Source organism: Sminthopsis crassicaudata, chromosome 2 (assembly GCF_048593235.1).
Source record: "Sminthopsis crassicaudata isolate SCR6 chromosome 2, ASM4859323v1, whole genome shotgun sequence".
Lineage (NCBI taxonomy): Eukaryota > Metazoa > Chordata > Mammalia > Dasyuromorphia > Dasyuridae > Sminthopsis > Sminthopsis crassicaudata.
Window position 1 is genome coordinate 230,637,415 of NC_133618.1, and position 22,955 is coordinate 230,660,369.

At 40.3% G+C, this 22,955-nt stretch overlaps 1 protein-coding gene across 1 annotated transcript in view; it reads left to right on the top strand.

Moving 5' to 3' along the window:
- The window catches only part of RIMS4 (regulating synaptic membrane exocytosis 4), a 60,473-nt gene that overhangs the window by 12,574 nt on the left and 24,944 nt on the right, over window positions 1-22,955 (top strand). The window contains exon 2 of the mRNA XM_074288510.1: window positions 20,442-20,583. Within this exon, the coding sequence (XP_074144611.1) occupies window positions 20,442-20,583 (142 nt within the window). The remainder of the gene's footprint in view (window positions 1-20,441; window positions 20,584-22,955) is intronic.

Sequence of the window (22,955 nt, forward strand, 5' to 3'; positions counted from 1 at the left end):
AAGTCCTGAGTTCAAATTCAGCTTCTTTAATTTACCTGTATTACTTTGGACAAGACATTTAATCCCAGTAGACCTCTCCTCACCTATAGAAAGTAGGGGTTGAATTAGAAGATCTGTAGAGAACCTTCTAACACAAAGCCTATATCTTGATGATCTCTAAGGTCCCTGCCTATGATTTTATAATCTCTTTGAGTCTCAGTGCCTTCTTTTGCAAAATGGGCATACCATATTCTAGTGATTGCACAGAATTGGTGTGAGATTAAGAGGCACAAATGTAAAGTTTATGGAACCAATGATAGGAAAGTGTGGAAAAGCATGACCAAAGGGTAAGAGGAGGTAAGGAAATGTCCTAATGTAGTAAAGAAAGGGGAGACTTGTCTGGTTAGACTGTAGGGGGCAAAAGCAGTCTAATCCATATCTAGGGGACAAAAATAGGCTAGGGTCTGGATGGCTGTGACTGGAGGAGTTACTGGGAGGTTAGTGTCGAGAAAGAAAAGGATTGGACATGCAACAATATTGGTTGACAGGCTGGATGTTATATCCTTTTCCCTTACTGTGAGGGACATTTTCCCTATTCTAGGAGCAAAATATCTGTCTCATTATCACTGAATTCTTTTGCCTAGGCCTTTAGTTCAAGAGAGCCCTAAATAAAGGACCTGTGGACTCCCAAGAGGTTTATGGATAAATTTTAGGGGAGTCTGTGAACTTGGATAGAAAAAAGATTACACCTTTATTTCAATATCATTCCTTTGTTACCTTGTGCCTTTTATTTTATGCATTTAAAAAAACCTTCTGTATTTTACTTTATACATTAAAAAAATCTTCTAAGGAGGGGATCCACAGGTCTCACCAGATTGTCAATAGTTTATGTTACAGAAAAGATGAAGAACTCTTGTCCTAGACTTTCCTTGCTATTAGAATCAAAAATGACTTGAGGAAATAGAACATAGAAAGTCAGGCTAACTGAGGCTTTAGAACAGAGACTGCAAAAGCTGAAAAGGGTTTTGGACAATGACTATTAGAGGTGAAAGGAATTTCAGAACACAGACCTTAAAAGGTCTGAGGGGAAAAGCCTTAAAATCCATCTAATCCCATCCCCTTATTTTAAAAAGAGGGAATCTGCATCTCAAGTAACTTCCCTATTCTGCTCCAGTGATAAATCAGTTACTAGAACCCAAGTTCCTGATTCCTAAAATGGTGCATTTGAATAAATGAATGAATAAATGAATAAAGCACTTTTTAAGGGCTTCCTTCCTGCAATACATTCTGTAGGATACATGCCCTGCTGCCACTTTATCCTGAGTGTTTCCATTCAGGTCCAGTTTTACTTCCCAGAGTAGGATGTGAGTCCATTTCAGCACCAAGAATGTATGTTTGGGTCTGAGCTGCTGCAGGCAGAGAAAGCAAAGAATTTGTCATTAGAATTGACCGGTAGCTATGGGACTGGAGAAAACTGGTTTGGAGGCAGAAACAAATTACTCTCCTAGAGTCAGAGCTGGGCCAATTCCAGCTGTGTTACATTATTAAATTTGTAATCTTCATTCTAATGCTTTCCAGCACTGAATAAGAAGCAAATTTAAAATGGGAACTTTACATTTACGGAATGAAGCTCTTTGTCAGGTTCTCTTGAAACCCTTAATTTCTCTCCAGAGGTGAATTTCTAAATCTCTCTTTTAAAAATAAAATAAAAAGAGAAACCTTTCTTGGGTTAAAGTTGACTTTGAAAGGGTAGAATCTATACCTGAATAAAAATGGGTTTTTCCCCCTACTCTTGACCACATCTAGAATTAAGATGTTCTATTCCTTCCCTAACCCCAGAGCAGATCCTAAAGGAGAGTTGAGGAATAGGACGACAGACCTATAGATTGCCACAGAAACCAAAAGCCCCAAATCTGGAATCTGTTGGGGGAGAGAGCAGGTTGACATCCTCTTCTCTATGACAGTGAGCCATAAGCCATCTACCCTTCAGCAATTTGTAAATGGACATGTGCCTTGGTCTCAGAACAACTAGCTACTGAGTACCTCAGAAAAAAGGCTTCAGGCTTAATTGAAAGCTATTCAAGTCAGCCTCTGTATATATGGGACAGTATACTCATAAATTATTATATTTTGCTTTGGACACATAATGGTGATAAGAATGATGCTAATAACACTAATAACAATAATGGCTACTCATATTTTTGTAGATGCTACAAACATTTAGCATTTTAAAAATGCTTTCACAACCACTATCTCATTTATTCCTCACAGCAATCCTGTGAGGAAAGTAGAGCAAATGTTGTTACTCCTCTTTTACAGATGAGAAAACTGAGGTTCAGGGAGGGGAATTGACATGAAGTGCAACTCAGTTCCCTGCAGCATCTGGATGAGATAACATTAGGAGAATGCAAAGATTATGTGGATCCTGAAGGATGGTGACAGTGATAATAAGTTGACATATTCTTCCACACATATTGATTTGAAAAAATGCCTGTTACTGTTGTCATTTTGGAAAAGAGAAAATTGAGTCACATAGATGGAATAATCTTGCCTCTCTCATGGTTTGTAGCCAAGTTAGGACTAGAACCTGGCTCTTGGGACAGATGTGCTTCCAGATCCTTCCCCTACCATACTAATCCCAGTTCCCAATGGAGTTATCTACCTACCAAGGGGGTTAATGCTTGCTTTTGAACCAACACAAGGGGGCTGTAAGGATCTGTCTCTCCCTTTGGCCTTGGTGTATACTGAACCTCGAGATTGTCTTATGAATAGCTTGTGGCCCCAGGTCCTAAACTGGGATCTCCCATTATCTCATATGATTTTGAATGGGAGGGAGCTTTGGGATGAGCCAGTCCTCGGACCTTCCAGAGAAGGAGATTATGGTATAGAGAGGGCAGGCAATGACTACCCAGCCAGCAGTTACCGAAAGTCTGGATTTGTGCCCAGGTCCAAATCCAGTGCTCTTTTTCCTTGCAGCAGTCCTCTCAGCCTCAAATGGCTTGGCTGGATGCAGGTGTAAATCCAAAGACCATTATCTTATTCCAAGTTTGCCCAGCAACCTGACACCAGGAGAATTAGCACTATTAGAGTGCAATTCACGTTTTTCCCTGCTAGCCACAGCCTTCAAAGATTCAAAGCTCCCAGGATTCATTCCCAGCCTGGCCCTTAATTTAAATACGAGAAGCAGAAGGCCTCCCATCACAAGGAGGGTGTCTATGAGAGCTATTTATATCCCAAGCAGCTTCTAAGGCAGCATCAGTGTGAATTTGCAAGTTGTCTCTCTTCCCAACCTGGTGACCTGGATTAATCCCTGCATCTGATGCCTTCTTTTCTGTGGAACTCAACCCTCACCAACCTTAAAGGCACAGCCTGGGTCCATCCTTCTCTAGGAAGCCTTCCTTAACCACCCCAACCCAGAGAGATCCATCCTCCAACCCCCACTTTCCTGAGCTCCTACAACCTGCTTGCACCAATCATAGGACACTGAATGTAATAAGCTGCTTGGTGGAGGTATATGACCTTCAAATGAAATTCATCATGTCTCCCTGACTATAATGAGAGGAACAATCATGCTCCAAGTCCTATTAATAGGGCAGGACACATCTCAATATAGACAGACTGACTGAAAGAATGAATGAAGTATGAGAGAGGGAGTATATGAAATTATATGCTTTGTAAACACCTCTGGAGTCCATGGAGTAGATTGGTCTAATTTCCTCTGTGCTTACCTCTCTGAGAACAGAAACTAGGTCTTCATTTCTGAAGCCATCATCATCCAGGTCAGGGCCTTGTATGTAGAAGTTACTAACTAGAGATTTACATCCAAATACTTAATAAAGATCAACATCCAAGGTCCTCAGGACTTGGGGACTACACAAAGAGCTTTCTCTAAGGGATGAGGTGGGGAAGGGATGGAGCAAATCATATTCTCAATCCCCTCTTTCCCATCTTCACTCCCCAAATCTACAGGTCCTTCAATTCAGTAAACACTTTCTAAGCATAACCCATCTAGGAATTCAGAGTCAGAAAACCTAGATTCGAATTCTGACTCATACTTAGTATCTTATACTTATCCTTTTCTGAGCAGTGTTAGCCCAATTACAAAATGAGTAATTGGACTAAATGAAGTATAAGATTTCTTCTAGCTCTAAATCTTATGATCCCATGTACAGGGAACTAGAAAAAGAAACTAAGATAGGATTCCTGCCCTCAGGAAGCTAATAGTCTAATAGGGTTACATGGTACATACATAAGCCCCAGTAATATTAAATTGAAAAGAAGCATAAACTAAGTGTTACATAAAAATCATAGAGTCACAGATTTTGAGCTGGAAAGAATCTCAGAAGCCATGTAGTCCAACTCCTTCATTTTATAGATAATTAAGCCACATGGAGGTGAAATCACTTGCCCAAGATCACACAAGTAGCAAATCTCTGAGCTAAGATTTGAATAAGGTCCACTGATTCTGGAAACAGTTCTCTTTTGATGCTATCACCGACTGGTAGAGTCAAGAGGATTCCTGGAGGAAGGGGCATGTGAGATAAGTCTCAGAGGATACAAGTGACTTCAGCTGATTAGGGTGGATGGGAAGGCATTCCAGTCACAGGAGATGTCAGAATTACACATGCAAAAAGAGAAAAAGGGATCCATTGGATTTAGAACTGAAAGAGACCTTGGAGATGATTTGGTGCCTTTTCCTCATTTAAGATTCCTTCAGGAATACTGAATCTTGGATAGATCTTAGGGTGGGTGTTGCTGAGCAGCGCCATGGAATTTTTTAGATTTTCAAGATTCAGTTCCAACTTTGTATTTTATTTTGTTTAGAAGGGAACTGAGGTAGAGAACATTTTTGTTTAAGTAATTAAGGAGAAAAGTAACAGAAAAAACCATAGAATAGTTCATTACTATCTCCATGGACTGAAGTCTATTTATCCCCACCTTTAGCCTCACCTCCTACATCTACAATTTGCCCTTCTCCACTTTCCTTCTTCTCCCCATCCTTTCATCTTTGTTAGGAAGATTTGGGGGAGAAGTAATATGGATTATGAGCAGGTCAAGGTGACCCTTCTTTGAGGCATGGAAAATAGTAGATTGATTAGAATATGCATAGCAGCAGACTTCTTTTCTAAATGGTACCAGTAGAATAAGACACACATGGTCTATGTGGAAATTTATTGTGCTTGGTTACGTTTATTTATTGCAATGATTTTGTTTATTTTGTTTTTAGTGAGGAGTTGTGGGTAGAAGATAGGAAGAACAAAAAATGCTTATTAATTGGAAGAAATTATTTATTAAACCTAATAAAGGGTACCAATGTAAGAAAGAACTAACTTATAACAAACTAGAGATTCAGGCCAGGAGGAGAAGCAAAAGTCTTTTTTTTGTTTGTTTGTTTTACATACACATTTTAACTTTCTGTAGAGAGAGTGAATTCTGTAGTTTAGTGAGTGGTGTCAAGATCAGGACACTCCTCCAACCAAAGCCACCCCATCATTTTATAGTGAGGAAACTGAGATCTGGAGAAGTCAGCGAGTTTCTCAATATCAGACAGCTAACAAGAGCCAGAGGTGTGATCCAGATTTCCCAGATCCAGATCACCCTAACTATACTGCTTGGGATGGTCAGGATAGAAAGGTGAATTCAAGTTTTCCTGGAGCACCAAAGGTAGAAAGGAATTTAAGGCTCAGAACAGCAGCAGAAAAGTAATTCCCTGGGTAGGCTGTGAAGAAGGGAGGAAGGGAATGAAAAGATAAAGACACATCCTCACTGGTATGATTCAGTGTTTGGGTGATTTGGTGATTTTACAAAGGGAAATTTAGAATTGATTAGGGAAACAAACTTTTACTTCCTAAAATCATGGAGTAACCTTGCAGCTCCCCAAATCCAACCCTCACATTTTATGAGAGAGGAAATTCATGTCCAGAGAGGGGGAAATGTCTAAAGAGCTTTTTCCACCAAATCACATAATCTTTAAGGCCTCCCTCAAAGCAATGATCCTTCTTGATCTTCTCCCATATTGATCTTCCCCTTCCCACACTAACTATACCTAGGACAGACTGAGGTGAGATAAAAGACAGAATTTCTTGAAAATAAGTTTTGGAAAATGCTGGAATGTGATTGATGGGAAAGGGAGAGGTGCTACTTGATATTCCTTTCCAGGATCCTCGGAGGAGACAAATGAGCTTTAGGGATCCTTTGTCATATAACTTTGCCTAAAGACAACCTTTTACCTCTGAATTTGGACCTCAGGAAGGACAACTATTTTCATTCCCAGCTTCCCCTCCAGTCTTCTGTGTCTCCATTAGAACCATAACAGATTCCCTCACCCAAAAGTCAATTCCAACGTCCTTGCATTCCTCTTCTATACTCAGTGACAGATAACAAGTGCAGGCTCTCCCAAATGGCTTTGAGTAAATACCCCCTTACTTTTAGGCTAGGCTGGCCTTGGAGAAAATAGTGAAAGGCCTCAGACCCTAAATAAGTCCTCTTCATCCCAGCTCCTAAAATTGGGTAAGTTCTCTTATTCCTGGTTCTCTGATAGCTTGGTCTATTCACTGATTCTGTCATTAACATTTGTTAAACACTAACAATGTGCAAAGCTCTATTCTTTACACTTGGTATACAAAGAAAAAAAAACAACTTCTCTTCTCCCAGAAGTTACAGTCCAATGTGGGGAAAGACAAGCATACAATGAAGGGAGATACAAGGCAGAGGGAAGAGGTCTAGATTTATGAGAGACCCTTTTTACCTAGAAGATTAGGATGACATCAGGAAAGCCTTTATGGAGGATGTGGCTCTGGAATTATCCCTTGAAGGAAGGGAGACATTTCAACAGATGGAGATAGAGGAGCAAAAGTCCATTTCAAATTTGAAAGGGTTATGAACAAATCCTGGGGGCAGAATGAGAAGAGGGAACTGAGGAAAGAGACTAGTTAGTTTTAGCTTCATCATGCTTCTCAAAATTGATTTTTTTCCCCTTCCCTTTCTTCCGAAGATAGCTGTCCCTGCTACAGTCCCTCCCTTCATATTTGATTCATGTCCTTGGAGTTAAAAATAACCCAAGAGAAAAGGACAAGGGCACATTGCCCTGCCCCTCTGTCATTGAGCTAGGGCTTCTCAGTGAGAGGGTAGGATGCTGGGGAGGGGGTGGGGGAAGAGGAAAGGAAGACTGAGATTTCTTTGAGATGGCTCAACCCCAGGAGTACACCTTTTCTCTGATTCCAACTCAGTTCATTTCCAAACATATCCCTTTCTCCAGAGCTAGTTCATCTGATTCACCAAGTAGAAATCAGTAAAAGGATTGGGTTGAGCATCTGCAAAGGATGAAGCATGGTGGATAGGGTATTAATAGCTGACTGGATTCAAATACCACATTTATCACATGTACCATTTATGTGGCTTTTGCCAAGTCATTTAAGCTATCCAGGCCTCAGTTTCCCCACTCGCAAAATGAAGCACCTACTTCATGGGATTGTGTTACATGAGATAAAATATACTATTTATAAAAATGACAGCCTGTTGTTAGTGGACAAGAAGGTAGAGTTTCTTATTAGGATTCCTAAAGTACAATAGAGCGGACCCAAAAGAAAGTTTAGAATACAGAGTGTTTGAGGAGAAATTGCTCTAAGATATCTATTCTAACATCCTTCATAATGTTATAAAATATAGAGGCTGCTAAATGGCACAGTGGATAGAGCACGGGCCCTGAGTTCAAATCTGCCCTCAGACACTTAACACTTATTACCTGTGTGACCTTGGACAAGTTCCTTAACCTCAAAAAAATTTAGCATTGGCAGAATCTAAAGTTAGGAGATCCAAGGGCTTTAGGGTAAATTTGGGACAGATTTGAAACTAGCACCTGTGTCTCTCCTGACTTTTCCATCCTCAAAGCACTTTCTACTCAATCATTCTGCCAAGAGAGGAGGTACTGAGGACAGTGACCCGCCTGCTGTCTCCCCTCTCTGCTAAAGTCAGAACAGAAGGAAGTGTAAGTTTATATTTCATGAAGACAGAATCAGGTTAAATTTTTTAGTCTATGGGAATAAGACTCTGGAATGAGTCAGGGGAGAAAGTTGTGCGATTGTCTTGTTTGTGAATTAGTTGGAGGGGAAGAGCAAGGTTACTGCCCTTTTGCCCAGTGGATGGAGGAACAATATGCATGTCCCATGCATTCTCATAACATCAACAATTAATAATAATAATTCATGTTTCTTGGGCATTTTAAAGTTTAGAAAGAGCAAGTTCTTCTCAATAGGCCAGTGAAATCAAGTGGTACAAGTATTGTTTTCCTTTATTTTTTGGATAAGGAAATTGACCTTCATAGAGGTGAAATGACTAACCCACTGTCACACAGCTCAGATAAGAGCCAGAATATGAAACCTGGGGTTCTTGTCAGTGACTCTGTCTACTATCAGTCAACAAGTATTTATTAAGTGCTTTCTAGATGCTAGGGTTGTGCTGGACACTGACAACATGTAAAAGTATCAGGAGACACACATAACATAGTGAGCAAGCTTCCATGGAAGCTCAGCAAATAAAATGTCTAAAGAGCATGGATGTGGACCTATTCAGAGAGCCCATGGAAAGGGTGGGAATCTTATATTCCCAGGCAGCTTGTCTCCCAGCCTCCCCATCCAAGGGCAGCTCAGCTGAGGCAATGTTGGCTCCTGCTGATCCCTGTGACTGGGAGGCCAGATGATTCCAGCTGGTTCCTTTTGGCTCCAGGCTGTCCTGGGAGGGAGCCGACAAGATGGTCTCCAGGAACAAAGCAGAGAATTGGAATCTTTTGGGTTGGGGAGGACCCGAGGCTGTGATACAGGACCTCGGAACATGTGGACACACAATGTACACATGTGTAGCTCGTTGGGTTTCTCAAAAGCTTCCAATTTTATGGAGCACTTTTCTCAAAACAGTCTTATGAGGGAAGCGCATTTTGTTTCCCCTGTTTACAGATACAGAAACTGAGCTTACAGAGGCATAGTAAGGGGTAGAGCTAGTTTTCAAACCTGGATCTCTTTGATTTCAAGGCCAGCGCTTTTCCATGAGGTCATGCTATTATTTAATACGTGTTTATAATAGCTAACTTTCACATTGTACTTTAAGGTTTGCAAAGCATTTTCCCCAAACCCTGCAAGATAGGTGTTATTATTATCCCCAATTTGCAGATAAGAATGCAAAGTGAGAGACTATAAGTGACTTGCCGAGGATCATGTGGCTAGTAAGTAATTGAAGCAATATTTGAATTTGGATCTTCTTGACTCCAAATCCAACATTCTATCCACTATGCCACACAGCTGTATCAGTTTATACACACATGTGTATTCATGAACATACAATGCCTTCAAAATCAGAGAATTACAGAGCTAGAAATGATAAATTAAAGATTTATGTCCTTAATTTTACAAATAGGAAAACTAAAGCCCATATTGTTCAAGACCTTAGTTTCTTTATCTGTCGAATGGGAGGATTTTGGCTTTATGATTTCTAAATCCTCTTCCATTTCTATCTGCAAGCCTTTGATTTGGGGAACAGAGTCCAAGTCTCAAGAATCCTTTTATTTATGTTCTTGTAACCCTTGAAAGTTTGGACCGTGAGAACTTAACCAGTCTGGGACTGAATTCACATGGTTTCTTTAGCCCAAATAGATGATTCTTCTACAACATTTACTTCCAGTCTTTTTCTAGGCTTCAGGAAGATGTTTTGGCTGTCAGGAGTCTAGTCCTGTGCCAAAGCAGCCCCCTGCCAAACTCATTTCTATAGCACTTTACAAATTTTTTCACTCACAACAATCCTGTGAATAGAATTATATATATATATATATCTCCCCAATTTGCCCCAATATAGCCCCAATTTCTAGATGCTAGGGTTGTGCTGGACACTGACAACATATATATATATATATATATATATATATAATTATTTTTCAAGGATTATTATTCCCATTTTACAGATAAACAAACTGAGACTCAGAAAAATGAAATTGTTTTCTAAAGGCTCCAAAGTCAGTGAAAGCCATCATCCAGAAGGCATTATAGTCTCATTGTCCCTCTGGCCAAACTCCCCCGACTCATCAGTTTCTGTCTCCAGTGTTAGACATTACACTAGGTTATTTCTCTTGGTTTTCTGAAACCACCTTCCTGCCATCCAAAAGACATTTTTGCTCCTGGTCCTATGGCATGTCCCTATTCATAGTCCACATTCTCACAAGGTAAGATAAGCTTGCCTTTTGGTTCTATTCAGCACTGAGGACAGGGGTAAGCACCTCCCAATTGCTTGCAATAAATAGACTCTGAACTCCTTAAAGGTATTGACTGTGATGGGCCATTGGAATATAAAATATCTGAACTTCAAGGCAACTTAGACATTATCTAGTCCACCCTTCTAGCCTACCCCCACCATTTCACAAATAAGGAAACTGACGCCCAGAGAAGGGAAATGTCTAAAGTCACATAAATTAAGTAATAAAGTCAAGGTTCCAATGTAGATCCTCTTACTGCAAATCTTCTCTTCTTTCTATTATACTAAGTTACTTTGGTAACACAAGGTTAGAGACAAAAATCTCCTGTTCCAGCCATAGGATACACACGACCGTCTTAAGATTCTGTACCCAGTGGGTGCTCATAAACAAGTAACGACTGCCTAGACTAATCCTTCCCTCATCTATTCTCAAAATATTTTGTATTATACACCATCCAATTCAATGTCTTCATTTTAGAAATAGGGAAACTCAGGGTCAGAGCAGCAAGGTGCTACTTGCTTGACTTTCTCGAGATGACACAGGCGATAAGAAGAAGCTGCATAATGAAGTGGAAAGAATCCTATCCTTAGAGGAAATAGATTTCAGTCTCAATTCTGACATGTGCTTGCTGTGTGATGCTCCAAAAAAAGGGATGTAGATGGATTCTGAAACTAGAAGCCAGGGAGCTTCATTTTGGCAGAATGTTAGAATATATTATTAAAAACTGGCTAATGAATGTCTAGAAACGTGATGATCACCAAGAGCCAACGTGACTGTCAAAAATTGGTCATTCCAGGTTAATCTTATTCGCTTTTTTTAGACAATCATTAGGCTGAAAGATCAGGAGAATACCATGGACATAGTTCATCTCAAAGCATTTGAGGAAGTATCTCTTACTTTTCTTGTAGGCAAGACAGAAATAACTGGGCTAGATGCTCTAAGTCTATATGAATTATATAGACTTAGAACTTGTTAAATTGCTGGCCACAAAGGAAAGCCATTCAATGGTTTGATATCAATTTGGAAAAAAGTCTCTTAGAGAAGTGTCCCCAACATCATTTGTGGCTGACTTTGCATTAGCTAATATTCTAGCAGTGTGGTAAAGAAATATGTGGCATTTTTAAAAATTTCATATTTTCAGGTAACAGGGATAGATAATGCACTGGATTGTGGAGGAGGATCCAAAAGGATCTTGACAGGCTAGAACACTGGTCTAAATTGAGTAATATGAAACTTAACAGTAAAAGTTAAATATAAAGTCAAGCTGCTGGGGCAACTAGATGGCACAGTGGATAGAGTACCAGTCCTTAAGCCACAAAAACTCCTCTTCCTGAATTCAAATCTGGCCTCAAATTCTTACTAGCTGTGTGACTGTTTGTCACAGTTTCTTCCTCCATAAAATGAGTTGAAGAAGGAAAAGGCAACCACTCCAGTATTTTTGCTAAGAAAACCCCAAGTAGGGTCATAAGGAATCAGACACAATTGAAACATTTGAACAGCAATGTTAAGTTAAATATGGGCTCAAAAGCCAAATCCACAGAACAAGATAGGGAGATATGGAAACATAAGAATTTGTTTGAAAAAAAAACCTGGAGCGTCTACAAATTAAAGATGAGGTAAAAATCTGATGTGACAGCCAACAAAAGTTGATGTGATCTTAGGGCACATTTAAATAAGACTGGAAAGATACTTCCTTGTTTCCTCCTCTGGCAGACTAATCTCAAATATTATGATCTGTTCTAGAGGCAGAATCCTTCAGTACAAAGAGGACTGGCTTGGAAGCCAGGAGTCTTAGGTTGAAGTTCCATCTTTGATAGGTCCAAGCTGTGAGACCATGGGTAAATCCCCCTCAGTTCTGTTGGCAGCTCTCTAAGACTCTCTAAACAGATGTTTCAAAAAAGGGAAGAAAATGCATTCTGCAAGCTAGAAGCCAAGAAGATTCATTTTAATGTATGACAAAATGGTAAAATATATTATTTTAATGATTGCCTAGTGAGTGTCTGGAAAGGTGATGATCAAAAAGAGACAATATGATTCCATCAATGATTGGTCATACAAAATTAATCCTGTTCATCTTGTGTGTGTGTGTCTGTCTAATGGGGCTCTAGGCAACTCTCTAAATTGCAAAGAAGGTGCTGGTCAACATTGATAGATGTTTCCTCACCCAGGAATTCCTTGGACCAATGAAATCACAAATCTAGTCACTGTCTCTATCTAGGTATTGTATTTTAGGAAAGAAATTGCTATATTGGACAATATCCAAAGAAGACTAAGGAGGATGAGGTGAGGACCCCAGACTTGGGCTTTTTGAGGAAAGAACTGGGTTTTGAAAAGACTTCATCTGAACAGACAACTGGGAGGTAGTGATAACTGTCTTATCTTAAGGAAAGTTGTCACTTGGAAGAGGAATTGCATTCATTTTGCTTGGCCCTAGAGGACAGAACTAGAATCAATGTGATTAAATTGCAGAGATTTTTTTTTCTTGTAAAAAAAAATATTCTGAACAATTAGAGCAATGTAAAAATGGGATGTGCAGGAAGTAGCGGACTCCCTGCCACTGAAGGTCTTCAAGCAAAGGCTGCAAGCTCATCTGTAAGAAAGACATATATTAGAGAGAGTTTCTGTTTCAAGTATGGGTTGGTGGTCTCTGAAGTGTCTTCCAGCTCCAAGCTATTGACTCTTAAGCTACTTCCTCTCCAAGTATCAGTTTCCTTCTCTGAAGAATGGGGTAATAGCATTTGTATCACCTACCTCATAGAGTTATTGTAAAAAGTGCCTTTTTAACTATAAATTACTTTGCAAATGGAAGTTGCTCATAGTTGGTGCATGGATAGAATGGTAGGCCTGAAGTCAGGGCTTGGCAGTTCAAATCTGGACTCAAATTTAGTCCAAGTGACTTAACTTGTTTATGTCTGCATTTCCCCCTGTGTAAAATGAGGATCATAATAGCACCTACCTTCAATGGTCATTGTGAGGGTCAAATGAAACCTTGGTAAAGTACTTTGCAAATATTTAAGTACTTTATAAATATGAACTACCACATATTCATACCAAATTGCTTATTGTCTTGGGGAGGGGGAAGGTATGGAAGAGAGGGAGAAAAATTTAGAACACAAAGTCCTACAAAAATGAATGTTGAAAATAATTTTAATGAATGTTGATATCTTTACATGTATTTGGAAAAATAAAATACAATAAATATAATACAATTAAAAAATAATAAAAGTAATTATATAAATAAAGACTAGTTACCAACATGTCTAACAGAGAAGGATATTGATGTTGAGTGGGGTGGTTTGGCAATGATTTGTCCAAGATCATACAGGTAGAGATGATGGTTAAGTCTAAGTCCTCTGACTACAAAGCCACGGTGCTTTTCACCATGTTCTCTCCTTAAAAAAATCCGCTTCAAAGAAAAATCTTGGGGGTGGGCTGGATTCACACCCCGTGCTTCAAACATCTAATGGTTTATAGCTCATATAACAGAGAGGAATCTATATTGGAACAAGCCAAAGCAATTTTGCTCCCTCAGGGATGCAGGCCTCCGTCTACATCACTTCTTTCAAGGCAGTCTGGGAGTAGGAAAGGTGTTGAGAACAAAGGAGGCCGGGTGCCTCAGCCAGGCAGATTGAATTGATCTGGACCCAGCAAGGCCCCAGGAGTGGATTGTACTCCCCCCACCCCATCACGTTAACTTCAATGCTTGGCCGTCTGCTCGGCCCCTCAGTTAATCACCAGCCCCAATTTTGTCGATATCAATTAATTTCAGTGGAGGCAACAGCTGTGGCCAGACCCAGATTCAATTCTTGCCATTCCCAAGGGGAAGGACCCAAAACAACAAGGCTGAAAGGACCAGGAAGCAGGCTCCACCTTATTCGGGATGCTCAAAGGCAGGTATGGTGCAGAGCATCACAGGCTCAAGAGGTCTGGGTTCTAGTTCTGACTCCATTCACTGGGGGGAGGGGGGGGAAGGTGGGTAGTTAATCTCGTTAGATTTCACTTTCCCCCTCTGGCAAGGAAGGAATTATACCAGTTAGGACCCTTCCCTCTCTAACATTCTGTGACGACCAGTGGAAATGAGGAGTTTTTATGCTCTTAAGACCAAGGAATCTAAAATTGAGGAGTCGGGCAGTGACTATCACGAGGGGGAGGCCATTGGGATGGGGGAGGGCTACTTCCACCCAGGCCAAAGCATCCAGGGCTGGGTCAGAGCCAGTGCTGGCAGGAGCCTGGGGGAGGCGTGTGAGGGCGGGAGCAGCTGGAAATAGCAAAGACTGGGAGTGATGAGCTGGTGGGGAGGAGAAGAGAGACAGCAGAGCCTTGGAAAGGTTTTGTCTCGGAGGTGCCGAGAGGATCATGGACCGGAGGAAAGAGGCAGCAGGGGGTTGGTCATTTCCCTTCCTCTTCAGGCCTGGACCCAACCCTAGCGACAGCCAAACAAAAGTCCTTAGCTTGACATGGATACAAGGCAGCATGATGTACTAGAAAGAATTCTGGGTTTGGAATTAGAAGGTGTTTGTTGGAGGACCAAATCTTCCCTTTCCTAACTAAGTGGTCTTAGGGAAGTCACTTTTTTCCTTTGAAACTCAGTTTACACCGCGATAAAATGGGGATACAAAATATTTAGCACTGCCTATCTCATATGGTACTACATAAATGATAGCTATTATTATCTCATTCTCTGGGATGTGGGCTGTGGATAGGGGGATGGGACATCTGTCCATCCAGATGACAATACTGTCCCTAAGGACCCTGGATCTTGAAGTTCAGAGAAGTGTAGGATATGATGAGAGGCCCTTTCTGGACCTCAGTTTCTTTCTCAGTAAAATGAGAGGTTTCAATTAGGTCATCTCTAAAGTTCTATGATTCTGATTTGAGCCTTTGTGGCCCTAGTTTCCTTATCTGTTAGAGGCAAAATTGTGCAATCTGTATTATCCAAAACTACCCTCCACCCCAAATCCAGCTCTTGCATTTCCCCGTCTTATCAAAACCTTCTTTCAGAAAACCCAGATAAACTTATACTCAGGTTTACATGACTGCTAACCCCCTTTTAGAGGTCTTTGTATCATAATGGAGAATAAAATCTTGGCTAGAAGAATGAATAATTAAAGAGGGAATTTCAAACATAAGTTAGAGATAAGGGCACCTTCCTTTTACTCCCCAAATGGCCATTCATTCCACTTTTACTTTCATTAATGCATAGGGCCTGATTTGGCTGCCCTCATCTGCCACATCTGCCTCTACTGGTCTTTACCTGTGCCTGGTTCCTCACCCATTGTCCCTTTTGTTTGCTACAGCTTCAGACGGATGTTGCAATAGGAGAAGAAAGAATTTTAGCTTATTCTAAGTTTCTCTTGTGTTTGGTGTCAAGACAATGAGGGACAGTGAACCAAAAGCTGGATTTAGTGCTTCTGCCACTCAGTGCCTGGTTTACCTCAGTTTCCTCTTCTGCAGAATAATGAGGTAGTATTAGATGATGGAATCTTGAAGTACTGTTCCATTCTAGTCGTCTTTGAGGCTCCTCCTGGATCGTGGCTTGCTGGGGATCCAATTCCCTAGCTCACACCATCAAGAACAAGAGCCCCCCTCCCACCACAATCAAAGACAGCCACAAAGTGCCCTCTCAGCTCCAGCTTCAAGCAGTTATTTGTCATTATTCCAGTTTTTCTCTTCCTGGAAAAATGTGTCAGGTCCTGGTGGGAAGAGAGAGAGAAAGAAAGAAATCTTGCTTAGCTCTGCAAAATGGCAGGGTGGGAGGGAGTGGGGATGATGAGAGGGTAAATTTTCAAAGCAGGGATTTGCCCCCTAATGAGAGAGTCAGAGAGAGAAAAAGAGAGACAGAGAGAAACAGAGAGAGACAGAGAGATAGAGACAGAAACGGAAAGACAGACAAGAGAGACACGGAGACAGAGACAGAAACAGAGACAGAGAGAGACACAGAGACAGAGATAGACACAGAGAGAAATAAAGATAGAAATACAAAGGCAGAGAGAGAGAGACAGAGATAGAGACAGAGAGAGACAGAGGGAGACAGAGAAACATATTCATAGAGACAGAGATGAGAAACAGAGAGAAAGACAGAAAAAGAGAAACAGAAAGAAAGACAGAGAAAAAAGAGATATACAGAGAAAGAAAGGGACAGAGACAAAGACAGACAGATACCAACACATACATACACACACACACACACACACACACACACACACACACACACAGACCTAGACAGAGAGAGAAACAGGGAAATACACACAGAGACACAGAGACATAGAAAGAGACAGAGAAACAGAGTAGGAGAAGGAGGCACACAGAGACAGACAGACATAAAGGGACAGAGACAGGGACAGAGAGGGACACAGAGAGACAAATGCACACAGACCTAGACAGAGAGAAAAACAGGGAGACACACAGAGAAAGAGACAGAGACACACACAGAAACAGAGAAACAGAGATAGACAGACAAATGGAGAGACAGAGACAGACAGAGACAGAGACAGAAATAGAACGACAGACAGAGACATAGACAGTTTTTCGGGACTGTGTCTGAGATGCTCCTTGTATCTGTCTCCATTTGTGTCTGTGATTGTTTCTGGTTGTGTGTCTATAAGGGACAGCTTGGTGATACAGTGAATGAGTAGTGGGACAGCAATCAGGAAGTTCAAATCCAACCTCAGACACTGACTAGCTGTGTGACCTAGAACAAGCCACTTAACCTATTTGCCTTAGTTCTCTTATTGGCAAAATGAGTATAATAGTAGCACCTCCCCTTCCCCCTCTCCCCCCACTGCGAGGGTTGTTGTGAGGATCAAATGAGATAATAATTGCAAAGTGCAGTGCTTGGCATATATGGTAGGCTCTGCGTAAATGTTATTTATTTGTTGACGTTGTTATTTTTATCTCTGTGGTTGTGGTTGTGTGTGTGTGTGTGTGTGTGTGTGGGTGGGTGGGTGGGTGTGGGTGGGTGTGTGTGTATTCCATGTCTACAAAAGGCGATAACTTTTGTGTTACTGCATCTCTGTGATGGGGCCGTATATAGGTCTCTGGTTCTATTTCTGTATCTCTTTCTGTGTCATATCCATGTGTGCTTATATGGCTCTCTTTTTCTCTGTGTAGACTTTCTGGTCTGTGTGATTCAATTCCAGTGGGCATCTGTGTCTGAGTCTGTGCACGGGTTTCTGTGTTTGCTGGCAGAGGGCAGGAGGAAATCTTCCTATCTGTTTGTCTGTCTCTGCAGGGGCTTTTTGTCTGTCTTCCTTTGTTCAGGTCAGTAGTTGTGTATAGCGCAATGTGCACTTCTCTTTGGGCTGCTGTCCACTGATGTATATATGTATCTGTGGACATGGCTGTCCTTGTAACATCCTATCTGTATGTTTTCTTTCTGTTATTCAGTCATTTTTCAGTTGTATCTAATTCTTCTTGCTGTATTTGGGGTTTTCCTGGCAAAGATACCGGAGTGCCATTTCCTTCCCCAGCTTATTTTACAGATGAGGAAACTGAGGCAAAGATGGCTAAGTGACTTGCCTTGAATCACACAGCTGGTGCCTGAAGCCATATTTGAACTCAAGTCTTTCTGTCTCTAGCCTGTATGTGCTTCTGTCTTCATGTATGTATATGTGCGGGGATCTGTTTTCTGTCTGCCTGTGTATAGCTTTCTGTCTGCCTGCATATGAATGAGTACATCTGACTCTTAGTATATATCCATATGTATGTCTTCCTATCTGTATGTACCTTCATGTGCCTCTCAGTATGTATCTATCTCTGTACATTTGTGTGTCTTTGAAACAATTATTTTTGTCTGTGTGTTTATCTGAACATCTTCACATACCTGGGCTTGTCTTTTTGCTTCCTATCTATTTCTGAGTGTATATATCTTCATATCTGTGTGTGTATGTGTGTGTGAGAGAGAGAGATAGACACACAGAGAGAAACAGAAACAGAGACAGAGAGAAACAGAGACAGATACACAGAGACAGAAAGACAGAAACAGAGAGAAAGAGAGAGAGACAGAGAGAGAGAGAGAGAGAGAGAATATGAGTCTGTGAATATTCCTTTGTTGAACTCCTCCTGGAAACCAGGAGCTCATTCACTGTTTGCCCAGAATTCCCTTACAATTGTTGGACCCCTCCAATTGTTAAAAAGTTCTCCTTTATAGTGGGCTAAACCCACATTTTTGTTCCTTTGTTCCTAATTCTATTTGTGGGGGTTGGACAGAATAAGTCTGCCCCTTCTGTGAGAACTCTTCCATTATCTGAAGATGAAAATATGTCTCTTGGACCAGCATCAGAGACTACTTTCTTCAATTATTAGTGCTTGTCTAGGTAGATAGCATCTTTAAGAGACAAAACTATTAACTTTTTTATTTGAAGGGGAGCTATATGAAGCTTGGGTACCCTGGGACCTGGGAGAAGGAAAAAAATCACTAAAACATAGAGAGACACCAGAAAAAATTCAAAGTGTCTTTCTCCAGGATGTCAATGTAAGGTCTACTTCAGATGGGGGCAATAAACTACTTTTATTTATATACCCTTTTTTTTTTTTTAAGTTTCAGTCAACAAATAAGTACCTATTATTGCTAGGAACTGACTGTTACTAAGCATGGGGACACAAAGGTTAAAAAAAACCCAACCAATCCTTGCTCTCAAAGAGCTCACAGTCAAATGAACAACTGTGTTCAAACAAGATGCTTAGGAGATAATTTGGAGACAATCAACAAAGGGAAGGCACTAGAACTAAGGGGATCAGGGTAGACTTCCTGTAGAAGATGGGATTATAGTTGGGCCTTGAAGGAAGTCAGAGAAGCCAAGCAGTGGAGACAAGGTGAGAAAGACATAAGAGACAATCAGTGAAAATGTAGAGTCAAGAAATGGAGTGTTCTCCAAGGGCCAGACAGAAAGTAATTGTCACTAGACTGGACACAATATGTGGGGAATGGGATGAAGTGTAAGGAGTAAGAAGACTGTAAAAGTAGTAAGAGTCAAGTTGTGGAAGGCTTTACATTTAATATTTTATTTTCTCCCCAATTTTCTTGTAAAAAATTTAACATTCATTTAAATTTTTTTTAGTTCTAAATTTTTTCCCTATCTTCTTCCCTACCTCTTCCGTTGAAATAAGCAAGCAATTTAATATAGTGTATACATATACACATACAATACAAGCAAAATGTATTTCCATGTTAATCATTTTATAAAACAAAAAACATTTTATAAAACAAAAACTCAAGAACTACATAGAAAATAAAGAAAATACATGCTTCTATCTGCATTCAGCTCCATCAGTTCCTCCACTTTCCATCATGAGTCTTTCAAAATTTTCTTAGATTTTGCCGAGAAGAGCTAAGTCCTTCACAGCTGATCATTGAACAATATTACTGTTGCTATGTACAATGTTGTCTTGTCCTGATTCTGCTCATTTTACCTTGCTTCAGTGCATGTTACTCTTTTATGGAAGGCTTTACAAGTCACACTGATGAACCAGTAATTGAGGCGGGGTGTCACTTCCACAAGGGTTACATGGTCTCACTTTCCTCATACCTATGAGTTGAATAATACAAGTATTATCACTTACTTTATGCAGGAGGAAACTGAGGTCCAAGGTGATTTAGTCAATATTCCATGACTAGTAAGTGATGGGAAGAAGTCTCAATCCAATTGGATCCTTAAGGGCAGTAAAGTCTAGTAGAATGAATATGGGGATCTAAGTCATGTGACTTGGATTCAAATTCTACTTCTGCTTCTCATTATTTCTATAACCTTGATCAAGTTTAATCTCTTTGAATCTCAGATTTTTCCTCCATAAAATAAAAGTAGCCAACATTTATATAGCACTTTTAGGTTTGCAAGGTACCATACAATATTTGTAAAATATGCACATACATATCTCATATATTCCTCACAACACTGTGAGACAGGTGCTATTTTCATCCCCATTTTGCATATGGAGAAACTGATACTGACAAAGAATAAGGGATATAGCTAGTAAGTGTCTGAGGCAAAACTTGAATTTAAGTCTTCCTAACTCCAAGTCTGGCACTTTATTCTCTGAGCCACCTTGCTGATCCCATGAAGGAACAACCTAAGACTATAGTTTCATGTAATATCAAGTAAAAAGGGATTTTAGAGATCAGCTATTCTGATTCCTGATGTACGGGTGAGAAACTAATGAGAACGTACCATAGTTTTCTTCTCCCCATGTGTATTTATACCTTCCTGTCCTTCATTTGCTTTCATAGATGGAGATGGCCGGAGACTAAAAGGAGCCATCCAGCGAAGCACAGAGACTGGTTTGGCCGTGGAGATGCCCAGCCGGACTTTGCGTCAAGCCAGCCATGAATCCATTGAGGACAGCATGAACAGCTATGGCTCTGAGGGCAAGTGAGTGGAAGGCTCAAAGACCAAAGACATGGTCTTCAAAGCCTCAATCACCTAAAAAAATTCTGTCCTAAACTCTTTTCTTTCCATAGATTCTCTCTCCTCTCCTTTTATTTCCTCTCCTTTCATTTCTCACCCTCCTCCTCTCTTTTTCAATCTCTCTTTATCTCCCCTCTCCTTCTTCTCTTCCCTCTCGCCTCTTTTTCCTGGTTTTTCCCCCTCTTTCCTAGTTATTTTCACCATTTCACCAGGTCCTTTGGGTTAAATCTACATATATAGGTCACATCTTTATCCTAAACTCTAATCTCATATTACTAATTACCCATTGGACCTCTCTCTTGCAATTTCCATCTCAGTTAGTCCATTCCAGAATTCATTATCTTTCCCCAAAAACTTCTTCCAGACTTACTTATTTTTCCTCAGCATTTTCACATTCATCCACTTCTTGCTTGTTGTTCAGCTACCAGCCTAATTCAGATTCTCATCACCTTTCATCTAGACTGCCATGGTAGCCTTTCTCTGTCTCCAATCTTTTTCCTCTCCAATCCATTTTCTACATACCTGTCAATTTGATATTCCTAAAACCCAGGTCTGATTGTGTTGATATCGTTTTTTCCCTCTTCCTTCTATAAGATAAAATGCAAACTCTCCTGTTTTCAATTAAAGCCCTTCACACTCTTCCTCCCGCTCATCTTTCCACACTGTTTTCAAATCATACCCTCTCATATATTGTACTTTTCAACCAACTGACCTTATACACATTTCTTTATGTATCTGCACAGGCTGTCCTCTACTCCAGGAATGTATCCTCTCTTTCCTATTTCTCTTGGAAACTCAACCTACCTTTCAGGTTCAATTCAAGCCAAGAAGAGACTTTTCCTGAATCCCTACTTATTTAGGTGTTCCCACTTAAAATTGTTTTGCATCTGTTTTGCATTTTCTTATCTATGGACATATTGTTTCATCTCAGTGAAAGTTTACTGAGGGCAAGAATGGTTTGATTTTTGTCTTTTTTCTTCCTAGCACTTACCTTGGTGCCTATAGAAAGTGCTTAATAACATTTGTTCAACCAAACGCCACTAGATGCTCCTGGTGCTCAGAAGGATTTTTTAGTGAGAGAGCATTGTATTGGTAATTAGAAAACCTGGGTTCAAATCCCAGCTGTAGCCTTTACTTAAGACATACTCTTGGCTCTGCTACATCCTACCTTTGTGTCCTTGAATAAGTCACTTAACTTGTCTGAAAACTCAGTTTCTTTACCCACAAAGGGAAAGGCTTACATTTGATGATCTCTAATACGCTTAAGATTTAATCCAAACACAGTCTCCAAATTCAACATTTTTTCTACTTTACCAGACTTCAAGCAATATTTAAAATGAATGTACCTTCTTCCCAAGGATTTCTGGCATGGTTTTTGTCCCTCCAGAGATATTTTTTCTATTTTCTATTAACAAGCATTTATTTTTCTCTTTTCCTCCTACCCAACCCAAATTTAAAAGGAAAATAGGAAAAAAAAACTCTCAAGCAAAGACAAATTCCCACATTGTCAATGTCTTCAAATGTAGGCATCCTTTTGCTTCCTGAATCTGTTGCCTCTCTGCCAGGAAGTGGGCAATACACTTCCTCCAGCATCCTGTCTGGTTATCACATTGACTAGCATTCTTGAGTTTTTTTCAGTTATTTGTCTTTACAATGTTGTTGTTGTTGGATAAATTGTTCTCCTCACTCTGCTGGCTTTACTTTGCATTAATTCCTTTTGTCATTTCTTATAGCACACAAGTATTTTTATAATATCTATTGTTGTTGTTGTTGTTTGATCATGCCTTGAATCTTCAAGACCCCATTTGGGATTTCCTCAGCAAAGGATACTGGAGTGGTTTGCCATTTTCTTCTCCAGTTCAATTTACAAATAAAAAACTGAGGCAAACATGCCCAGGTTAGACAGCTAGTGTCTGAGGCTGGATTTGATTACGGGAAGATAACTCCAAGCCTCACCCTCTATCCACTATCATAATTCACTCAGCAATTCTTCAATGTTTGAGGTCATTCTTAAGAGCATTTTTTTTACTTAGATGCCATCTTCACAGTAGGGCAAAGTCCTGCTGAATCTTCTTCTATCTAGTGAGACAGAAGGACTCAATGTTTTTGGTGCCATGGACCGCTTTGGCAATCTGATAAAAATCTTCTCAGAATAATAATTTTAAGTAATTAAGTAATTGAAGGAAAAGTTAATTTTAGATAGGAGGTTAGGGGAAATAAAGATGTGGGGCTCCCCCCATCCAAGTGTATGGACTCTGTGAGATCTACCCTTGAATCCTTTGGGGGTTGGTGAGTACCAGTTTAAGAACCTCTGTAGATACAAAGCAGAGTAGGGA